At 40.8% G+C, this 20,777-nt stretch overlaps 1 protein-coding gene and 1 pseudogene across 1 annotated transcript; one reads left to right on the top strand and one right to left on the bottom strand.

The window, feature by feature from the left end:
- Window positions 1-169: 169 nt before the first annotated feature.
- Window positions 170-15,028, bottom strand: LOC102018539 (zinc finger protein 33B-like). The gene is made up of 5 exons (XM_005392376.1): window positions 14,968-15,028; window positions 11,726-11,770; window positions 6,146-6,272; window positions 5,682-5,777; window positions 170-2,034 (listed from the first exon to the last, which is right to left on the bottom strand). Exons 2-5 carry the CDS (start codon window positions 11,738-11,740, stop codon window positions 257-259), a joined length of 2,016 nt encoding a protein of 671 aa, XP_005392433.1. The 5' UTR covers window positions 11,741-11,770; window positions 14,968-15,028; the 3' UTR covers window positions 170-256.
- A 4,359-nt stretch (window positions 15,029-19,387) lies between these two features.
- LOC102018237 lies at window positions 19,388-20,554 on the top strand (annotated as a pseudogene).
- The last annotated feature ends 223 nt before the right edge of the window (window positions 20,555-20,777 follow it).

Here is a 20,777-nt window from a genome sequence, read left to right as displayed (position 1 = left end):
TCTGTAATATTTGGTATCACATCTAAAATGACTTCTAGTTAAATAATATTTCCACAAAAACATTTTTATTCATATTTCTAAAAATTATATATTTCCCTCAACATCTTCAAACACTTGTTGAAAGCATTCACATATGTAAAGCATTCCATATTTTCAGTCTTATATTAATTCTGTAGCTCCTATTAGTTAAAACCATTAGTGAAGACTTTGCTACTTGTATTGACATGTTAAATATCTGCTCTCTGATTGTTGGTGTTCACTGAGTCTGGCTTGTTAATACAGGATTCTGCATGTGGGCAGTGTTGATGGGAGTTTTCTTCTTGTGTGTTTTTCGTTGATGTTTGGTGAGGGCTGACCTCTGGCTGAAGGTTTTCCTACATTCATTACATTCATAGGGTTTTTCCCCTGTGTGAATTCGCTGATGTTTTGTGAGGGCTGACTTTTCATAGAAGGTTTTCCCACACTCAGGACATTTGTAGGGTTTTTCTCCTGTATGAGTCCTCTGATGCACCACAAGATTGGATTTCACACAGAAAGATCTCCAGCATTCACTACATTTATAGGGTTTTTCTCCTGTGTGGGTCCTTTGATGTTGAGTAAGGTTTGATTTCACACAGAAGGTTTTCCCACATTCACTGCATTTATATGGTTTTTCTCCTGTGTGAGTTCTCTGATGTACTGTGAGGGCTGATTTCTGGCAGAAGGACTTCCCACATTCATTACATTCATATGGCTTTTCACCTGTGTGAGTTCTCTGATGTTCTGTGAGGTTGGACTTCACAAAGAAGGATTTCTCACATTCATTGCACTCATAGCGCTTCTTCCCTTTGTGTGTGCTCTGATGTTGAATAAGATCTATTTTCTTACAGAAGTGTTCTCCACATTTACTACAGTCATAGGCTTCCTCTCCTTTATGGGTGCTCTGGTTTTCACTGAAGTGTGACTTCTTACTTAAGGCCTTCCCACTTCCCTCACCCTCATCACGATTTTTCCCTGAACCTGTACTCTCTTGTTGAATATGTTTTGACTTCTTGGAAAGGGGTTTCTCACTTTTATTACTCTTACACTTTTTCTCTCTTGTGTTAATTGTCTGACTTCTAGTGAGATGTAATTTCTTCTTTAAGGCCTCTTCCCTATCATCATCCTTGCTTGGTTCTTCAGTTGGGAAAGTTCTCTGATGTTGAGTAAGGCATGACTTTTCATGAAGAGATTTCCCCAATTTTTTACAGCCATATATCTTTTCTCCTGCATGAGTTCTGTCAGTTTCACTGTGGAAGGATTTGTAATTTTTACTATACCTATCAGGTTTTTCTCTTGGGGAAATTCTCTGACGTTGGCTAAGGTTTGATTTCTCGCTCAAGGATTTACCAAATGTATTATCTTCATAGTGTTTCTCCCCCATGTGAACATTTTGAGGAGCTTGCTTTGACTTCATCCATGAGGGTTTCCCACTTTTACTGGACTCCTGGGGCTTCCTTTCCCAAGTGGTTCTTGGATAAGAAGTAAGCTTTAACTTTCTGATGAAGGTTTGTCTGTATTCATTGCCTTCAGAGGGTTTTTCTTTTGTGTGAGTTCTCTCAAGTGCAACAAAGACTGCCTTTCTGTGAAAGGCTTTCCCACAATTATTATATTCAAGAAGTTGTCCCAAAGATGAATTCTTTTGATATTGAATAAAGTCCTCATTAGGATTGTGGGATTTCTTCTTTTGATCATTTTTACATGCTTTATTCCTTGTGTGAGTGTTCTCATGTTTAGTGCCAAGAGACTCACATCCACTGAAATCATCAGATGTTTTCCTTACATGATTTCTATTGCTAATAATTAATTCTGAAACACTTTTTAAGCTTGTTCCAAATGAGTCACATTTATGGGATCTTTTTCTTGAGGGCACTGGGTCTGTGGCCAAGTCAACCATTTTTCTTAAAGTCTTACTTCTTTCCTTAATCAGTGTGTTGTTATTGATGAATAAAGCTTGTCTCAAATATTTATCTTCATTTTCTTGACTTTCTTTCATGTTACTGGTTCTCTGCACTTCTAGAAAAATAAAATTTAACCATATATTATAAATCTTAACATATTTTTGAAGGACAGGGTTTTATAGAAGTCTCTATGCTAAGTTGATTCTGGGGTTTCAGGCACAATCTCCTGGGGTTACAGCAGTCCTAAGCAAGTATTTCTGGTCTTTTGTAAGGAATATGAAAACAAAGAAAAAGACATACTATAGTACAGATAGGAGGAGAAAGCTGAAAATGAACATAAGTAGCTTTAGCTTGTTATAAACATGACCTCAGAGTAGGGAGGGAGCTTGAAATATAGTACAAGAATGATGATTAGAAAACAAAGAACATCAGAAAAATGATTGGTCCAAGGATAGGGTTGTTTTTTTTTTTTAATTGATAGGGGATATTTTTCGTTTTGTTTTTTTTTCTTTGTTTATTTTGAGACAGGGTCTCACTAGATAGTCCAGGCTGGCCTTGAACTCACTATGTAGCCTAGGCTGGCCTGAAACTTATGAAGATCCTCCTGCCTCAGCCTCCCAAGTGGTGGGATTACAGGCATGTGCCACCATACCCAGCTCAAGGATGGGGGATATTTAAAAAATGAGGTAAAGATGAAAACAATGAAGAGCAAAACAAAGAGGACTGAAGGTACCTAAGGGAAGTATCAGAAAAAAGACTATATTTGGAGGTAGATCAGAGACTAAACCTTTATCTCTCTTTTCTCCAGACCTTAATTAATAAGAGGACCCTCTCTCCCCTCTACATGCTTCCAATCTTTCTCTCCTTTTCAATTCTGCACACCAATTCCCAGTTAAAGTTATCAAATCACATACTTCCTCAGAGCTGTAAAGTTCATTCCTATCGTTCAGACCGCATGTCACCATATAACTCTGGTATGCCTAAACAGTGTCCAATGAGAACATTAATTATACAAGCCACACTTACAATAGGATTTAATTCACTTCCTATTTTGACTCGGTGCTATCATTTGATTCTAGCAGAGTTAATCAGTAGTAATCTGCTCTGATGACAATCCTAATTTTTACTTTTCATCTATTGATTTACTTCACCAACTGGTTGTACCCTGTCTCCATACTGGCTTTTAAAGATAGATTTTATATTTAGAGCAGTTTTAGGTTTATGGTAAAATGGAGTGGAAAGTACAGAGTTCCCGTGTACCACTATATATGCACTTCTGCAGCTATCAACATGTTCCACAAGAGTAGCATGTACATTTTCTTATAATCAAATTTATATTAGCACAACATCATCACCCAGAGTTTATTGTTCACTCCTAAGTTGGGTTCACTCTTCAACTGTACATTCTATGGGTTTGGACAAATGTATGATGACTTGTGTCCACCATTACAGCATCACACCAAACAGTTTCATTGTCCTCAAAAATGCCCTTTGCTCTGCTAATCATCCTTCTCTCCTTACCCAACCCCCACCCCAACTCTTAGTAATCACTAATCATTTCATTATGTTTTGTTTATCATATAGTTGGAACAATACAGTATTATAGTCTTTCCAGACTAGCTCTTTCACTTAGTAGTATACATTTCAGGTTTTTCCATGTCATTTTATGGCTTGATAGCTTGTGCCTTCCTAGTACTGAATATTTCCATTGTCTGGATGTACCATGTTTATTTATCCATTCATCTACTTAAGGCCATCTTTGTTGTTTCCAAGTTTTGGCAGTTATGAACCAAGGTGCTATATGTTATCTGTGTGCAGGTTTTGTAGGGGCATACATTACTTTTCAACTCCTAATTTTAATGCTGTTTTTAATATCATGTTTTATTCTTTTCTTGCTTTTGTCTTTCCTGTGATAACCCAAGCACCAGGCTACTCAGTGTGGCCCGAGGACCTTTATTAGCTTTTATTTTTATTTGTTGTAAATAATTTTGAGTAAGAGTGGTTTTTTCTTGGTGCTGGGGGTCAAACTGAGGACCTTGCACATGGTAGGAAGCAGTCTATCACTGAGTCACGTATCTAGCCCCCTGGATGATTACTGTTGTCTTCTGTTATATTTTATGTAATAACATTAACTGTACACTTTAAGATGTAAGATTTTTCTGTAGTCGATAAAACACATAAAAGTCAATGCATATGCTGACAAAGAGAATGTGACACTAGATTTTTGTGCTCAAATTTTATACTAGATTCTTGTATTTAAATTCAAAATACATATGTCAACTCCTATCAGAGATGGGTATCAATTAATTCCATAAATTGTTCCTTTCCATTACAAACCTACCCTTCATGTTTTTCACTTATTTGGTTTTTATTGGGTCCTCAGCCCTTCTCAGAACCTAGACATCCTTTAGGACAATGCCACTGTTCTATGGTTTAAAGAAAATATCCTTACCATTTAACATCCCACTTGTAGCAAAATTTACAAGTAAATACTGTCTGTATAATATAATTTAAGGCTATTTTACAGTGTACTGGTTTGCATGTTTTTTTCTCTACTTCTTCCAAAAGCAAGCCTGATTTTCATGGCTTTGGGCTGTTTTTCTACCTTGAATCTTTTTTCCTTTTTCTTTTGAGATTTTCTCCAACCTCCAGTGAAAATGGAGTTGGCTTTTTGTTTTCATTTGCCTTGTGGCTTCTGGAAAATTTGCAGGAAAAGAAAGGGCAATGTGACTTTATGGTTCTGTCTCTGTACTGGAATCCACCCCTTTCTTCTTAACACTGCTCAGGTGGCTTCTAGGACACAATTGTCAGGTTTTTCCATGATCCTGGATGGCCAGTTCTTCTCAGTCTTCTTTGTTGACCCCTGTGTCCTCCTGGCCTCCAAATCCAGCACTTGAAGGTGCCATCTTTGACCTATTTCCTTACCTACTATCTTGGTCAGTAAAATTGAAATTATTCACTACACCTACATAGTTTTTCTCCCTGTAAACTCTCATATTATTTGTTTTTTCCTCCTTGCTCAACTCACTTTGGTGGCACTGACTTCCTTGTTGTTCTGTCATTAACAAGCACACTCTGGTCTCAGAGGCTTGGCACCTGCTGTTCCTTTGGTCTGCAAATCTCTCCAATCGCCCATGGCTCATTCCATCCCTTCATTCAAAACACCATCCCAGTGTTCCTGCTCAACATTCACTTCCTAAAGGAGACCATCCCAGCCTCCTTTCCTAAGTACGAGTCTCCTACTCTTCATCTAATTTTAATTTCTCAGTACTGTCTACTACCTACCCTATTGTGCATTTATTTGCTAACTGAAGCTCTGATAGGAGTGGAAATTCTGCTTCTGTAATCCCCATGCTCAGGATTTAACTGACAGGAGGAGCTTAACAAATATTTGTTGAATAAAAGGATGTGTGAAGAAATGCCTGTTTAAGAAGTTTTTGACTCTAGAGGAAAGGTGGGCAATGGCCATTGTTGAACAGAGAAAAACAGAGAAATAAAGGTCTAGGATGGAAAAGGCAGTTATTGAGTTCTATAAAAACCAAGTGAATTTCTCTCTAAAAGTCAAACAGAAAACAAAGATCATTTGTACATGACAGTGACACTGGGAGATGTGATAGCTACGGTATGTGATGATCTCTCTTTACTCACTTCTGAAAGTGTAGAGCCTCTGAAAGAGATTTATGAAACATGTTTCAAAGATATTAAACTTTGAACTGGCCATATGGGACCTTTTCTCTCCGCTTCTCTTTGACCTCAACTCACCCCAGTGGCTGTGACTTGCCAGCTCCCTCTTTAGTATCCACGGTTCTTCTCCTTGCTCCAACCTGCATATCAGCTCAGGTTTTCTGACACACAGGCCTGTGAGAAAAATGACAGGAGACTTGGCAAAAGCATTTAGGGTTCAGGCCCTTTGAAGGACAAAAAGGGAGAAACACAACGACAGTGTCCAGCTATGTTCCGTCAAAGCCAGTGGCTAAGTCTCTGGGCATGAGGCATCTGGTCAACCTGGTTAATGCTTGGGTCAGTGGCTAAATCCTCTGCCTGAGGGAATGGGCATTTGGTGAAAGACTCTTTTATCAGGGAAATGAGAATACAATATTCTATGGAGTGGACTAAAGGAGACTTAGCCAAAAATCTCAAGCATAAAACACATTACTCTCTGTAATAACCTGCTTCCCAGAATAGGAAATGCATGCAGCCAGAACTGCATGGACAGCTGGGCTTACCCAGTGATTCCAGGTGCCCGTAGTTCTCCAGCATTATGTCCCGGTATAGGCGCCTCTGACTGGGATCCAGCAGCTGCCACTCCTTCTGGGTAAAGGCCACAGACACATCCTCAAACAACACCGACACCTGCAACAGTCCAAACCTGCTCAATCTGAAGTGCTCAAAGCAAAGGCCATGAGAAATACATATAGGAACTAAATCCTACCATGTTCTCTGTTAAGAGCTTACCAGTGTTACAAAGGCTATCTAAGATTACCTTCCTTCATGTTATCCTTTGTGAGAGAAACAGAAATCATAATGGAAATGACAGTCCTCTATATTTACTTATAAATGCATTGATTAATTTATAAAAATTTGAGTTTCATCTGCATACCTGGATTTGTTCTGGCTACAGAGGACACTAAGGCAATTAAGACATTGGTCCTATTTTTAGGGATCTTATAGCTGATGAGGATCCTTTCTGTATACTCATACATATGCAACAGTGAAATAAGGGAACCATGAAAAACTGTGTGGTTAAAACAGTGGGAAGTCACAAAGGGGGAGTGTATTTGTCAGCTTTCCTGTCACTGAGACATAATAACTGACACTCACAACTTAAAGAAGGAGAGGTTTAATTTGACTCATGGTTCAGGGGTTTAATCCATGGGTCAGCTGGCTTCAAGGCAGAAGCATCATGGTGGAAAGGAATTGTGGAGGAAATCTGTTCAACACATGGCAGCTAGGAAGCAGAGAGACAAGGGAGGAGCCAGGGACATGAACACATCCTTCCAGGTCACATCTCCATTGACCCACCTCCAACCAGACCCCACCTCCTCACAATACATTTAGACATGAACTCGTGAATAGATGACTCCACCACTGAGTATAGTGCCCCCATCATCCAATCACCTTTCAAAAGCCCCACCTTGGAACACACGAAACTTCTGAAGGGCATTTTAACGTAAACCATCAGAGGAAGGAAAGCGAATTCTCCCTTTGTTCAGGTCATATTTGATCAAGAGTTAAAGATTTGATTACATGTGCACAGTGAGGTTGGTATAGCCATGGGAAAACAGCATAAATAAAGGCATGGGCAACATTAAAATAAAGGATTTACAAGGGGTGTGGTGTGAGAGAAGAGGGAGGTTGGGGATTGGATGAGATAAAGAATGATGAAGTAGTCAGTGGTCAGAGAGTGACATCTTGGACTTTCTCCTACAGACTAGTGACCTCCAAAGTAGTTATTGATTAGTAAAATTTCCTTAGCATTTTTCATTACATTTATAAATTATATATGTATACAACTGTCAAGCCATTCACCAAAATTACAACTTAACAACTTCCTTAACATTTTTAAAATAAAAAATACATTTAATATCTATTCTAACACAGTACACCCATTGATCGCCCTATGAACTGCCCTGGGAAGCACATCCCTTCTTAGGTGATCATTTCTATAGACAATGGAGACATAGGGCTAAATAACATGACTACACATATTTTGAAGGACATGTACTAGGAACAATTTGGAAAATGTTTTAAAGAATTATTTCTTAACCAGAGTCACTAGGGGTATTTGGCATTGTTTGGAGACATTTTTAGTCATCACAGCTGAGGGAGCAGAATTGCTACACGCATCTAATGAGTAGAAGCCAGAGATGCTGCTAAACATCCTGCACTGTACAGGTCACCTCCACAACAAAGAATTACCTGGACCAAAATATCAATGGCCAAGGTTAGGAAACTGTTTTAGAAAGAAGTTAGGATGATAATAGACTGGTGTGAGGGATGACCACCTCCTAGAACTAACTCCACAGAATTATCCAGCAGTGATTACACAGTGAAGGAAAATGGAGCATTACTTTCAGGTTATCCACAAGAACAGCAGGCTTGATGCTGGTGCCACATTCTGTATGGAGATGAACAAAACAGGTAAAAGAATGAATGGAGGAGGGAAGGAGAGGAGAGAGAGAGAGACAGACAGACTCTTGGGCATGTTATACTTAAGGCATCTGTGAAACAAGTGGAGATGTCCAGGTGACAGCTGGATATAAGTTCTTAGATCTCAGGAGAGAGCTTGGATAAAGAGGATAAAGATGCATGCATTTTTGGAATCAGGTATAGCTCAGTGGTAGCTGAAGCCATGAGAGAGGGAACTTCCTCACGAAGAGCATGGATAGTGAAGCTACAGGGCTAAGGGGCCAACAGAGGAAGAGGAGTAGTCCCTGAAGGCCCAGAGGGAAGCAAAACTGGGAGCTGGCAGCTGTGTGTGGAACCAAGCGCAGTCCTGTTCCACAGTGGTGCTCAATAGGCAGCGGGTGAGTGAGCGATTCAGAATTCAGAAGCCACAAGTTAAAGAGTAAGGGACATTCTCAGATCAACACAATGACACAAGCACATATATTTATTTCCTCTGCCTCCAAAATGACAGCAGAGAAACATGAAAACCCCATGTTTATCTCAGCAGAGGAGTACAGGGAAGGCCGTCTGCAAGTAATTTCTAGGAGTTTCCAGAAGAGCAGAAGGCAGATACTGGAGGCTCTGTGTGTGTCTCTTCATATGAACATAGAATGTGCACAAGTCTCAGGCCTCCCTTCAGAGCCCACCAGACCACCCAGCTCAGCAGCTGGAGGCTGGGAGGTGGATGGGGACATGATCAGCAGAAGGACTGCCAGACTTCTTGGTGGATTCTTACTCCTGAGGGTTCATGCTCAGGTGAATGTTCCCTATGCAAAGCAGGAGTCTGTGAGAACTTTCCACCCGAGAGAGAAACCAAGTTCTGTGCAAGTACCCTGCTATGGGCACAGCTTTGCTTTTAGAGCAAAGGGAAACAGACTAATGTGCTCTGTTAGGTAAAGTAATGCTCTCTTCAGCAGGGGAGGAGTCTCCTGGAGTTTTCCTCCCTTCTCTAGCCTAAAGGGATTCTCTATAGACATCCCTTTACTTTTTTGGGGGGTAGTACTAGGGACTGAACCCAGGACCTTCACACTAAGCTGTCTACCTAGCTCCTTTTTATTTTTTATTTTGAGACACTGAATCACTAACTTGTCCAGGTTGCCCTCAAATTCAGTCCTCCTGCCTCAAACGCCCAGAGTGCTGGGATTATAGGCATGACCATGGAAGGACTCAAGTGTATCCTTTCATTGAAGGGTATCATTCCCACAGAAACAGAGCTCCACACTGCTGAGTAAGCACACATCAGCCAACTACGCTGAACATTGAGTGGTGTCCCTGCTTTTCCTTGTTCACTTGGAAAACACAAAGGGGATCTGGAGGGAAACCACAGCCTGAGAAATAAGCATCAAGAAGAAACTGAAGACCGCCGAACACATCTAATGTAAATAAAAACAACAGCCTAGGAGATAAGCACCAAGTATAATATTTAAATGTTTCAAACAGTGTCTCCAAATCAGTGTAAGTGAACCTTACTTCCATAAATGAGAAACGTCTACTCTGAGTGAAGGAAAGGCACACAGATATTAAATATTTTGTTACTGATTTAGGGAAATGGAAAACAAAACCAGCCAGAGAAATCCTGGAGACACAATGAGCAAATCTCTCAGTGCACAGGACAAAACCACAGAAAAGTTGAAACAATGAAATAAAAGTCAAGGAATGCAAAAAGCTGATTGAGGAGAGTCTCCAATAGGATTTCTAAGTGGAGAGGAACTTGAGCAGGAAATAAGCACAGAAATAAATAAAAACATCTCTGAGCATGTGAGCCTTCATCTTGTCAGGACATATTCAATCACCAAGCAGGGTGCTGAAAAAGAGAATAAGCAGCCACTGCATGGTGACACATGGTGAGACATCCGAGGAAGAGGAGGAGGAAGAAGAGGAGAAAGGAGAAAAAGGAAGAAGACGAAGAAGAAGAGGAAAAACAGGTTATCTATAAATGCATGAGAACCAAACTGCCACATCCCTGCTTGGTCTTTCCAAACAGAAGATATTAGGGGCCGGAGACATAGCTCAGCAGTACAGTGCCTGCCTGGCAAGCGCGAAGTCATGAGTTCGATTCCCAGTACCAGAAAAAAAAGAAAGGGAATAATGCAAATTGTCTTTCTTCATAATATTCTTAGGGAAAGGATTTCAAGCCAATCACTCATTCACAGGGCAGAGCAGGAGGAAGGCAGTTTCAGATACACAGACTCAGAGGGTAGACTAAGCACAGTCAATCTGTGCAGTGCTCCACATCCCCTGTCTAAACTCAGCAGAATCCCAAAAAAAGAAAACACAGCAAATGATGACCATGTTGAACAGACCATGAGAACTGCTGTTTACAGGGTACACAGGTAAAGTGTCTGTAGTTTCAAACAAAACCTATATGTAAGCATCAAGCTTGAGAATTCTTGAAATTCTGGAAGGAGAGCTGCTCTAGCGATTGATGGGGAAGCTGGTGCAGGCCCTTCCAATTCACCAATGAACACCTGGAATGAGGTTATAAAATCAGGCACTGAAAGCAAAGAGCATCTGCTCCTCCAGATGAGTTGGGACTGCCAGCCTTCATGGCCATAGTAATAAAAATACAAGCACCACTTTCACTTGAACTTCAGGTAAACAACAAATAAGTTATTAGTACAAGTGTGTCTCATGCTTCTTTTTAGGTGCCCTGTGTTTTATCTGGCAACCCTATTCCAATAAGAGCTCCTATTTCAAGTTCTTGGGCAGGTTGGAACATAACAGATAAAAATGTACTCTCAGAAATGGGAGGAAAACTTGTAATGCACTTGGACTTGACGAGGTCTCCATCCGGCAAAACCTCTCATAATGTATCCCTGAACTATTTCAGTTCCAACTTTTGAGAATTATTTAAAACTTTGTAGCCTTTAGGAAAAAAAGGTATAAAAAATTTTTAAAAAAGAAAAGAAAAAAAGGTGTAATAAATGTATCTACCCAATAACGTTGTCAGTATTATATGAGCTAGTCCAGGTAGGGAATTTAACAGTGGCTGGAACATAATATGCAACTCTTAATTATAGATAATGTTATAACTGACCAATGGTTATAATTTTATTACTCTATCTTCCAACTTGGGATGGCAAAAATAACTAGAAAATGTATATTCAAGTTTAAATGATTATTGTTCAAATAGCTAGAAGATGTGGTTAACACAGGATAATAATATTATTTATGGTTTATTACATAAACAGAAAAAAATGAAAAAGGACAGTATTAAATGCTTTTTTGTTTTGGTTTTTTTTCCGGTACCAGGAATCAAACTCACGACCTCGTGCTTGCCAGGCAGGTGCTGTGCCACTGAGCTAAATCCCCAGCCCCTAAATACTTTTCACTAAACCTGAGATGTAAGAGGAATGTGTGCTGTTTAGGTGATACTATAGATGAGAAAAACCCCATATATTGATAGAAAAATGTGTTATGCATATGTTAGTGCATCTGGGGCCATGAATAATAGAATAAAAATAAAATGCGGACCTCCAAATCCACTGGAAGAAGGAAAAAGAAAGTAAAATAATAACTCAGGGGAGAAGCCAGGAAACTAACAAATGACGAAGAACAATTAACAAGGAAGCATGGTCTAAAAATGCAGTTACTCTTACATTTTGCTGAAAACATGGGGTAAAAGGTAAACAACTCACCTGGGATGCGTTCATTCTCTTCTGCTCCTGGAAAAGTGCAGAGAGCTGTGAAGGCAGGTATGAGGAGAGGGAAGGAGTGAAGAGATAATGAGAAATATAGGCTACCTGGAAGGTCTTCATAGCGTTTGCAGGAAATCCACATATCCACTGACATAAGGCCACATGGCAGGAGACTGGCACTTTGACCCTTCAGAGGGGGCAGGTAGGCATGCACTAGGGAACTCTTGTAACTTCATAACCACGGTGGGGGGTGGGGCTCCGGGAAGCAAGCATTTTATTGAGGAAAGTGAATATTAGTTTCTTACAATTTAAAACCTCCTTTGATTTGATGGCAGGCAAATACTGTATAAACAACATGAAGTTCAAGTAAGAAAGGTCTGGCTAAACAAATCACATTACCACAGAGTCCTTCAGCTATGAAACGTGCTATATACTACATTTTTAACATCTGGGATTTACTTTAAGATAACCCTGTAAAGAAAGGTAGAAAAAGGGACAGTATAAGTGTGTGTGTGTGTGTGTGTGTGTGTGTGTGTGTGTATGTATGTGTGTCGGGGGATAGGTGAGTGACTGCCCATATGCTGAGGCTGTGACAAGGATTTATTGTGATATTTTCCCAGGAGTTATTCCAGTATTTACTTTATATGTTCGAATTTTTTCCATAATAGAAGGTGTAAAACCTGATATAACAATAAAGACCTGATAAAGACCTGCTTGTTTACCTTTTCACATACATTTTTTAACTTCTTGAGGTTAAAGAATGTAAGGGAACTAGATACAACAGAGATAGTTGTGCTTTAAATGGAGTCTTTCTCTTATTTTTTTAAGGGTTGTGTCCTAAAGCACTTTTTACTGTTAAAAGAGTCACCCGAGACATGTAGACAGTGCCTGAGAATCATGGGGCCTCAGTGATCTTTACGGATTGGCCACAAGTAGATAAGCAAACCCAGATTATAATATTAGATACCCACAATACTTGTATAGTGCGAGGTATGTAGCAGAAATTGTTTTGACTACCTTATATGTTATCACTTCACTTAATCCCCAAGATAAAGCAAAGGTACTATTGCTACTCTCATTTCACAGATGAAGAAATAGATGGGAAGAATGGCAAAGCCATGGTTGGGCTTTGAACACGGGCAGTCTGGTTCCAGAAACCATGCATTTAAGTTTGCTTTGCTAATTACTCTCTCAGGCACAACATTTTCCCTTTTCAAATACTGCAGAATTACATAACCCCTGAAAAGAGAAATGGCTACCAGAAGTCCAGTGCCAGTCAGCTCATGGTTGGAGGGTTCCGAAGAATCTGAGAGGAGGGCCCTGAAGGTTTGGGAGGAGCTCCTGGGAGGAGGAGACAGTGTCTGGCTGGGCTTCCTTCTGACCACTCCTCACCACCTGCTCCAGGGACGTTCTCTTCCCACTCAGCCTGCCTCTTGCTCAGCACCCTCTGCCCAGCTCACCTCCTTCCTTTGGAAGATGGTTCAGTCTTTGCTCACTGCCAGTGCTGAGCACCCTCTGGTACGGTGATGCTCCTCAGAGCAGGAGGATCAGAAAGGGCTTCAGGGCACTCAAATAGAGTCTGGGCTGGTTTCTTAGTCCCTGGCCCGAAGCTGAGGTTCAAGTTGGGGTAGTAATTTCACCTAGGTGGGACTCTTGCTTCTGGGTCCCCTCATTCTTTCCTTTTAAAAGCTTCATGATCCAAGGAATTTGAACTTGGCTGGAGGAAATAAATTCAAATAATTGGAAGCTTCAGCTGGCCCCTGCCTCTCTTGCAATTTACCATCCTCTATTAATAGTGGTTCTCACAGTGAGGTCTCCAGACCAGCAGCCTCAAGATCACTCAGGAACTAGGTAGAAAGGCACATTTCTGGATCCCTCCCCAGATCTACTGAATCAGGAGCTGGATGGGGGCCCTGCTATCTTTGGAATTTCATAGATCTTCCAGGTGATTCTGATGCATGTTAGTTTAAAAAATGGACAGAAATCCAGCTTGGACATTCTGTAGCTGCTGAAGGCAGGGAGATGGCCTAATTTACATAGTAACACCAGGGTAGAACTCCCAGGAGTCCCAAGGGAAAACTGGATCTTCACACACTCCAGTTACTTCTTTTGGCACTTACGGCTGTTCCCCTGCTGAGGGCTGTAGCAATAAGCTGCTGGTAAAACCTAGCAGGAGATCTGCAAGGCAAAGGGTTAGAGGGTTGCAACCCAATGCCTTTCCTTGCTAGCATCATCCCCAGAATCTGGGTTTTCTTCTCTATTAAAATGAGTTTGGCACCTGCCTGGCAAGCACAAGGTTGTGAGTTCGATTCCTGATACCGGAAAAAACAACAACAACAACAACAAAAATGAGTTTGGGGCTGGGTGTGGTGGCTCATGCCTGTAATCCCAGCACCTGGAAGGATGACGCAGGAGGATCACTGTGAGTTCGCGGAAAGCGTGGACTACATAGCAAGTTGAAGGCCAGCCTGAACTATATAAGGTGATTCTATCTAAAAAAGGGGAGGGAGCTTGGGCTTGGTAACACCAAATTTCAGGAAGTCTTCAAAGCCAAAAGAGAGCCAGTACAATACTTCAAGAATAGAATGGTGAGGAAAGTAGGTAACCTTTCCAAGTGCAGAGAAAATGCCAGAACCTATGCAGAGTGCTTTACAGGTGCCCTCCCATGCAGAGTTCAGAATAAGCCTGAGGCAGATTTTAGTAATAACTTCGGTTTACAAGTGGGGAAAGTGAGGCTTAGAGGTTTAGAGGTTCATCTTACGCAAGTGGACTCAGAGGCAAAGGGAGAATTTGAAATCAGCCCTTTATACTGCAGACCTCCCCTGCGCCGCCGCCGCTGCCTATAGGCATACAATAAACGTCAGAAGAATGCATTCTCAGCGCCCACCTCCCCCGCACCTGCTTCCTGCCCGGTGGATTCCTTTCTCTAGGGAAGGGCTGCTGGGGCACATGCAAATTCGAGGAGCTTCTGCAAACTCGTTTGACATTTGAATGCCTTTTCCCAATACACTTATTCTGATCTAGGAACCCCCGCCCGGCATTTATCCTTAGGAAAAGAAGGCTGCAGAACCGCAGCGAACCTTCTCTCTCACTAGAGGGGCAAACAGAGGGCAGATTCAGGAGCAAGGGTTACAGGGTCTCAATCCCAATGGGACAAGCTCAAGTTTTTGCTGCTGCAAACGGTAGATACAAACCCGGCCCAAACCCGGCAAAGAGACCCCCGCCCCAAGCCAGCTTCTCACCTGTAGTGCATCCCACACCCTTCCTTCAGGGCCCGGTCACTGAGCAACAACCGAAGGCAACGGGATTAGCGGTCGCGCGCGAGGCTGGAGACAAGAGGAGCCGGGAACAATGAGGAAGAACTGCACATGCGCAGAAGGAGCTATGAGGGACCAGTTCCCAGGCCCTATCCTGGGACAATCCATCAAATTTGAGCCTCGGGTTTCCACAGGTCTCTGGGCTCCCTGCCCCAGGCAATGTCTGAATACTTCTTATTTGGCAAGTTGGGTTATTTATGTTCCAAAATCAGTTGTACTTTTGTTTGTAGTCCTGGTTCCTTATAGCCCAGCCTTTAGGGTTTTGAACTCGGTTCTATCTATAGTCAGGGTCCCTTTAGACCCAAAGTGTAAGAAAAGAAGAAATAAAAGATGGATGTCGACTGCTCATATGAAAACAAATAAAGCTGGGAGTGGTGGTGCATTGGGAAGCTGAGGAGGACTGCAAATTTGAGCCCAGCCTGGGAAATTTAGCGAGCCCCTGTCTCAAAATTTAAAAATGGGATGAGGATATAGCTCAGTGTAGAGGCTGTGGGTTCAATCCCCACTACCAGCATAAAAAAGCTACACAAGATAGTAAAAGATTAATACCGATGATTAGCAACTTTTCTCCCCCAATTGTAAACAGCTACCTTCACACAAAGCTGGATTTCCAAAGCAGTATGCTAAAATTATAGCTAGAACAGAAACTACACATAAATCACAAAGGAAAGAGATCACGATCCCCCTTTCTTGACATCCCATGGTCAATGTTAGGTGATACTTTCATTGAAATGGGTCCTAAAAGCTAAATGTGTCATTTTGGTCTTTCCATTAAAATGCTATTAATAGTTTTCTTATCTGTTTTACCTTGATGAATTTCAAATTTACAGAAAAATTTCAGGAATAATTCACTTGGACTGAGAATCTACACACTGTTTATTCGCATTCACCAACTGTGACTATTTTACCATGTGCACTCTCTCTCCTTTCCTCTTCCTTATTTGAGAACAAGTTACAAACACTAACTGACTCTCCTAAAACTTTAGCATACATCTCCTAAGAACATGGGCATTTTTTTGTCTTGTTTTGAGATGGGATCTCTCAGGCTGGCCTTGAACTCCTGGAACAACAGGCATACAACACCATTTCCTACTTAGTTGTTTTTTGTTTTTTTTTTTTAATAACCACCACACAATTATCAAATCCAAGAAATTGAACACTGATATATTATTATTATATAATGCTGAATGTATTAGTTGGGGTTCTCTAGAGGAACAGAATCAACAGAAAATATATGCACAATTATGCAAGAGAATTTGTTAGGCAAGCTCACAGGATCAGAGATGGGAGAATATGCAATGACCCTTTGTATGCTGAAGAGTCAGAGAATCAAGTAGCTGCTCAACCCAAGAAGAGGGACACCACAGAACAAGAGGGATCAGGGATGCAGAGCGCCAGTCCAAGGTCAAAGGCCTGGAAGTTCACGGAAGAGTTACTGGCACAAATCTGTGTTTGAAGGCTGAAGAAACTGAGGACCAATGTTCAAAACCAATGGCAACAAAGAATATACCTGCTCAAGAAGACTGGAGCTCTTCAAAACTGATGTTCCTTCTCCTTTTCCTTTTTAATTCCATCTAGGGTACAAGTCTCTTGGTCAGTAACACAACCAAGGCGGATCTTCCACCTTAATTTGCTGGCTTATATGTCAATCACCAACAGACACACTAGAATCTGCTGGGTGTTTCTTACTCCAGTCACACTGGCATAGCACAATTAAAGGTCGCACTGGATTATATTCAAATTTCACTCATTGTCCCAAATAATATCCTTTATAATAATTTTTTTTTTCTGATCCAGGATTCAATTCAGGGTCATTTAGTACATCCAATTGACTTATCATTTAGACTCCTTTAATCTATTTATTTCATGACATTGGTAATTTTGAAGAAGACCCCAGTTGTTTTGAAGAATGTTTTTTCTAAGTTTACCTGATTGTTTTCTCATACTTAAATTCAGGTTATAAATTTCTTGGCAGGGTACTGCATAAGAGATGCTATAGTCTCAGTAAATCATATCTGGTCGATTTCACACACATGATGTCAGTTTGTTCCACTTTTTGGTAATATTAACTTTGATGATGTACAGGTCAATATAGTTTTATGTCAGTAGTTTTTTTCTGTCAAGGACAATAAGATAACTTATGAATAATAAAGTCCATTCTGAGTAGCATTCAGTGTAGCATTCAGTATTTATGAGTACATTGACAAGAATTGGGTAGAACTCTCACAGCACAACTATTACACTCTACTGTGTGACATCAAAGCTATAAACAGGTAGACACTGCTTTTCTAGGTGGAGTCATCATTTTTAAACAAAAATTCCAACCAAAGTCACAATAAGTTGAATGGTGTGGTTTTTTCCTTTTTTTTTTTTTTAAACAGAATGTGTCTGAGTTTCATCTAGAAGAACAAAACCCTAAGAGAGTGGCCAGGACGTTTTAATTGGAGAATTAATAGTATTTTCTAATAGACACAAAGCTTGCCTCTGCTGTTTAGAAGAACAGGTACACACCCAAGAGTTCATAAGAATTTAGAGTATGATAAGGTGAAATTTCTAAGTAAAAGATGGTCCGAGCAGGAGAGGAAGATAGTCGAATAATCATGTTAAGAAACTAAAGGCCAGGGAGGCAAGATAGGAAGATTACATCTCCAGTAATACACATCATAACACAAATTTCATATAGACTCAATTTAACATTTTAACAGCAAACCATCAAGTATGTAGAAAAATTAAAGAATTTTCTATTTGATCTCTGGTAGGGGCCAAAGATGGCAGCCACAAAGGAAATGAATGCTAAATTTTGTCTAGAAATGTTTAAAAACTTACTCTCAGAAAAAATCAAGTAAAAACACACTTGGAAAACAAATTTGTTAAGTATATGAAAGAAATGGTTTATTGACTTCATTTAATTATCTCTTACACATTTATATGGTCCATAAAAATGATCTATGAATGGCAAGTAATAAAAGGGAAGATGCAAATGAGGAATAAATATGTGAAAATAGTAATACACTACAAATAAAAAACCGCAATATTTAAATACATATTTTGGCTGTTACAGTAAGCAAAGATCATAATGAAAAATGATACCCAGGGTGGCATAAGTTTGGAGACATGTTCATTTTCATAAATTCCTTTTTGGAACATATTTTCTAAAACAATTTGGAAGTCACTCCATGCCAAGATTTAAAAGAACTACATACTTTTTAATGTGGGCTATGGCTTCTATCCAGATGTCCCCCCAAGGCCTTGTGCTGTCATAGGTGGGGCTTTTCAGAGGTGGCTGAATCTAGGGTATGTGATACTTGGAATAGGGATGTGATACTGAGATTAAGGGTGCCACTCTGGGTGTGAGTGCTATCCACCCTGAGAGAGGGTAGCCTGGATGGAATATAAGGGACAGGAAGAGGGCTGCTGCAGTCGCTTGCTGCTGCTGCTGCTGCTGTTGCTGCTGCTTGTCTTCTGCTGCCTCCTGCCCACTCTGCAATGCCCCTCTGCCATGCCACCCTGTGTTGCAGCCAGTAAAACCTCTACAGACTGTGAGCAAAATAAACCTTTCATCCTTTAAATATGGAATATTTTGTCTCAGCAATAAGAAAAGTAACTAAGACATGTAATTCTATTTCTAGGAATATGATCTAAAGAAATAATTGTCCAAATATTATAGACAGGCAAGTGAGGTAGAAGATAGCAGGCAGCTAGAGAGTCACTGGGCCCATGGCAGAGTCAGGATAACCAGGGCTTTGTCAGATAAGCCAGGAGCCTGAGGTCAAGTGTTAGCAAGAACAAGGCGGACAGTTAAACCCAAGGATGTAACAAGCGAGGGGATGGATGGCCACTATGCCAACTTCTGCTCTTACCTATCTGGAAAACATGTTTATCTTCTTACTTTTTAATAAACCAATTAGATAGGATGGAGGTCAAGAGGCACCTATAGACTAAGCTTGCCATGTGCCTCGACTCTTCATAAGCCCCTTTCTAGTTTAAGTAAGCTTATTTTAGTCCTGTGGGTTGACCTTAGTTTGACCCAGACTGGTTTGAACCCTAGTCATTTCTTGGTATAAAAACTCTGATAAAGAGAATCTGTGGCAACCCATTTCGGGATCCCCTCTTGACTATTGGAAGCTATTTCTCTCTTCTTAATAAACATTTCTCCTGTAGATGTTCTTTGTCTTTGATTTCATTCTTTGACTTAGTGAGACACGGATCCAGACTATGCTGTCACACAAAGATAAATGTATGGGCCATTGCAAGCTATTGTGCTCCATAAGGATAGCACCGGAGCAAGAGGGAGCCAGACAGGCACTGGGTGAGTCTGTGCCTCGCTGAGGATAAAACAAGTAAAATGAGCAAAGGAGATCCTAAGAAGCCAAGGGGCAAGATGTCATCATACGAATTCTTTGAGCAAACTTGCTGGGAGAAGCACAAGAAGAAGCACCAAAATTCTTGCATCAATTTCTGAGAGTTTTCTAAGAAGTGGTCAGAAAGGTGGAAGACCGTGTCTGCTAGATAGGAAGGAAAAATTAAAGACATGGCAAAGGTAGACATGGCCCATTATGAAAGAGAAATGAAAACCTATATCCCTCCTAAAGGGGAAACAAAAAAAAAGTTCAAGAATCCCAGTGTACTCAAGAGAACTCCTTCAGCCTTCTCATTCTGTTGTGAGTGTAGCCTAAAAATCAAAGGAGATTGTATCAGTCAGGGTTTACTAGAGAAAGAGATATAACACAAGATATACAAATACATAAGAAATTACAAGTGTGGCTTACAAAGGTCAGCCACAGAGTTAGATGAGGAAGTGTGCAGAGGGTGTGTGCATGCTGGAGGCTGAAGAGTCCAGTCCAAGGTCTGGAGCTCACTGCAGTGTTCCGTGCAAGTCCATATCAGGAGGCTGATGGGTCTGCGACAGAAAGCTGAAGAATCTACAGTGAAGACCAAAGAGTCTACACCAGAAGGCTGAAGAGTCCCATGCAGAAGCCGAACAGTTTGCACCAGAAGCCAGGAGAGGATGACCAAGCTGAAGGCAAATCCTCCTAAGAATCAGCAATCAGTCCTTCCTCATTTCTCTTTTATTGTTTGCAGACTACCTGCCCTGGAGGGGCGTCCTTTACACCCTTGCGGTCTCCATGCCTTCCTCTTGCACAGGCTGAGGCTGTTTACAAAGTAAGGATCCTGGCCCCCTGCTGAGTCACTTTGTTCACCTTCTAAACTTCTCAAGTTGATACAATGTATCAACCATAACAGCGATCATCCTGGCCTATTCATTGGTGACATTACAAAGAAACTGGGAAAGAAGTGGAATAATACTGCTTCACAGGACAAGCAACTATATCAAAAGAAAGCTGCTAAGCTGAAGGAAAAGTAAGAAAAGGGCATCGCTTCCTACTGAGCTAAAAGAAAACCTGATACAGCAAAAAAGGGAGTCATCAAGGCTGACAGAAGCAACAAAAAGAATGGAGAGGAGAAAGATAAAGAGAATGAGGAGGAGAGAGATGATGAAGTTGATGACTAAATTGGTTCTAGTGCAGTTTTTTTCTTATCTATGAAGGATTTAACCCTCCTGTTCCCAACTCACACCTTTTAAAGAAAAAAAAAAAAAAAAGGAAATGTAAGGTTGTGTAAGATTTGTTTTTAAACCAGTGTCTTTTTCTGTATCATCAACACCCTACTGAATGTGTCTTCAGATAGCTCTGTAGTGGTGGTATTTTCAGTAGCCACTAACCTTACCTGGGACA

Source organism: Chinchilla lanigera, unplaced genomic scaffold (assembly GCF_000276665.1).
Source record: "Chinchilla lanigera isolate Chin_1 unplaced genomic scaffold, ChiLan1.0 scaffold00044, whole genome shotgun sequence".
Lineage (NCBI taxonomy): Eukaryota > Metazoa > Chordata > Mammalia > Rodentia > Chinchillidae > Chinchilla > Chinchilla lanigera.
Note: the sequence above shows the minus strand (reverse complement) of the source record. Positions and strands in the feature narration are given on the sequence as shown.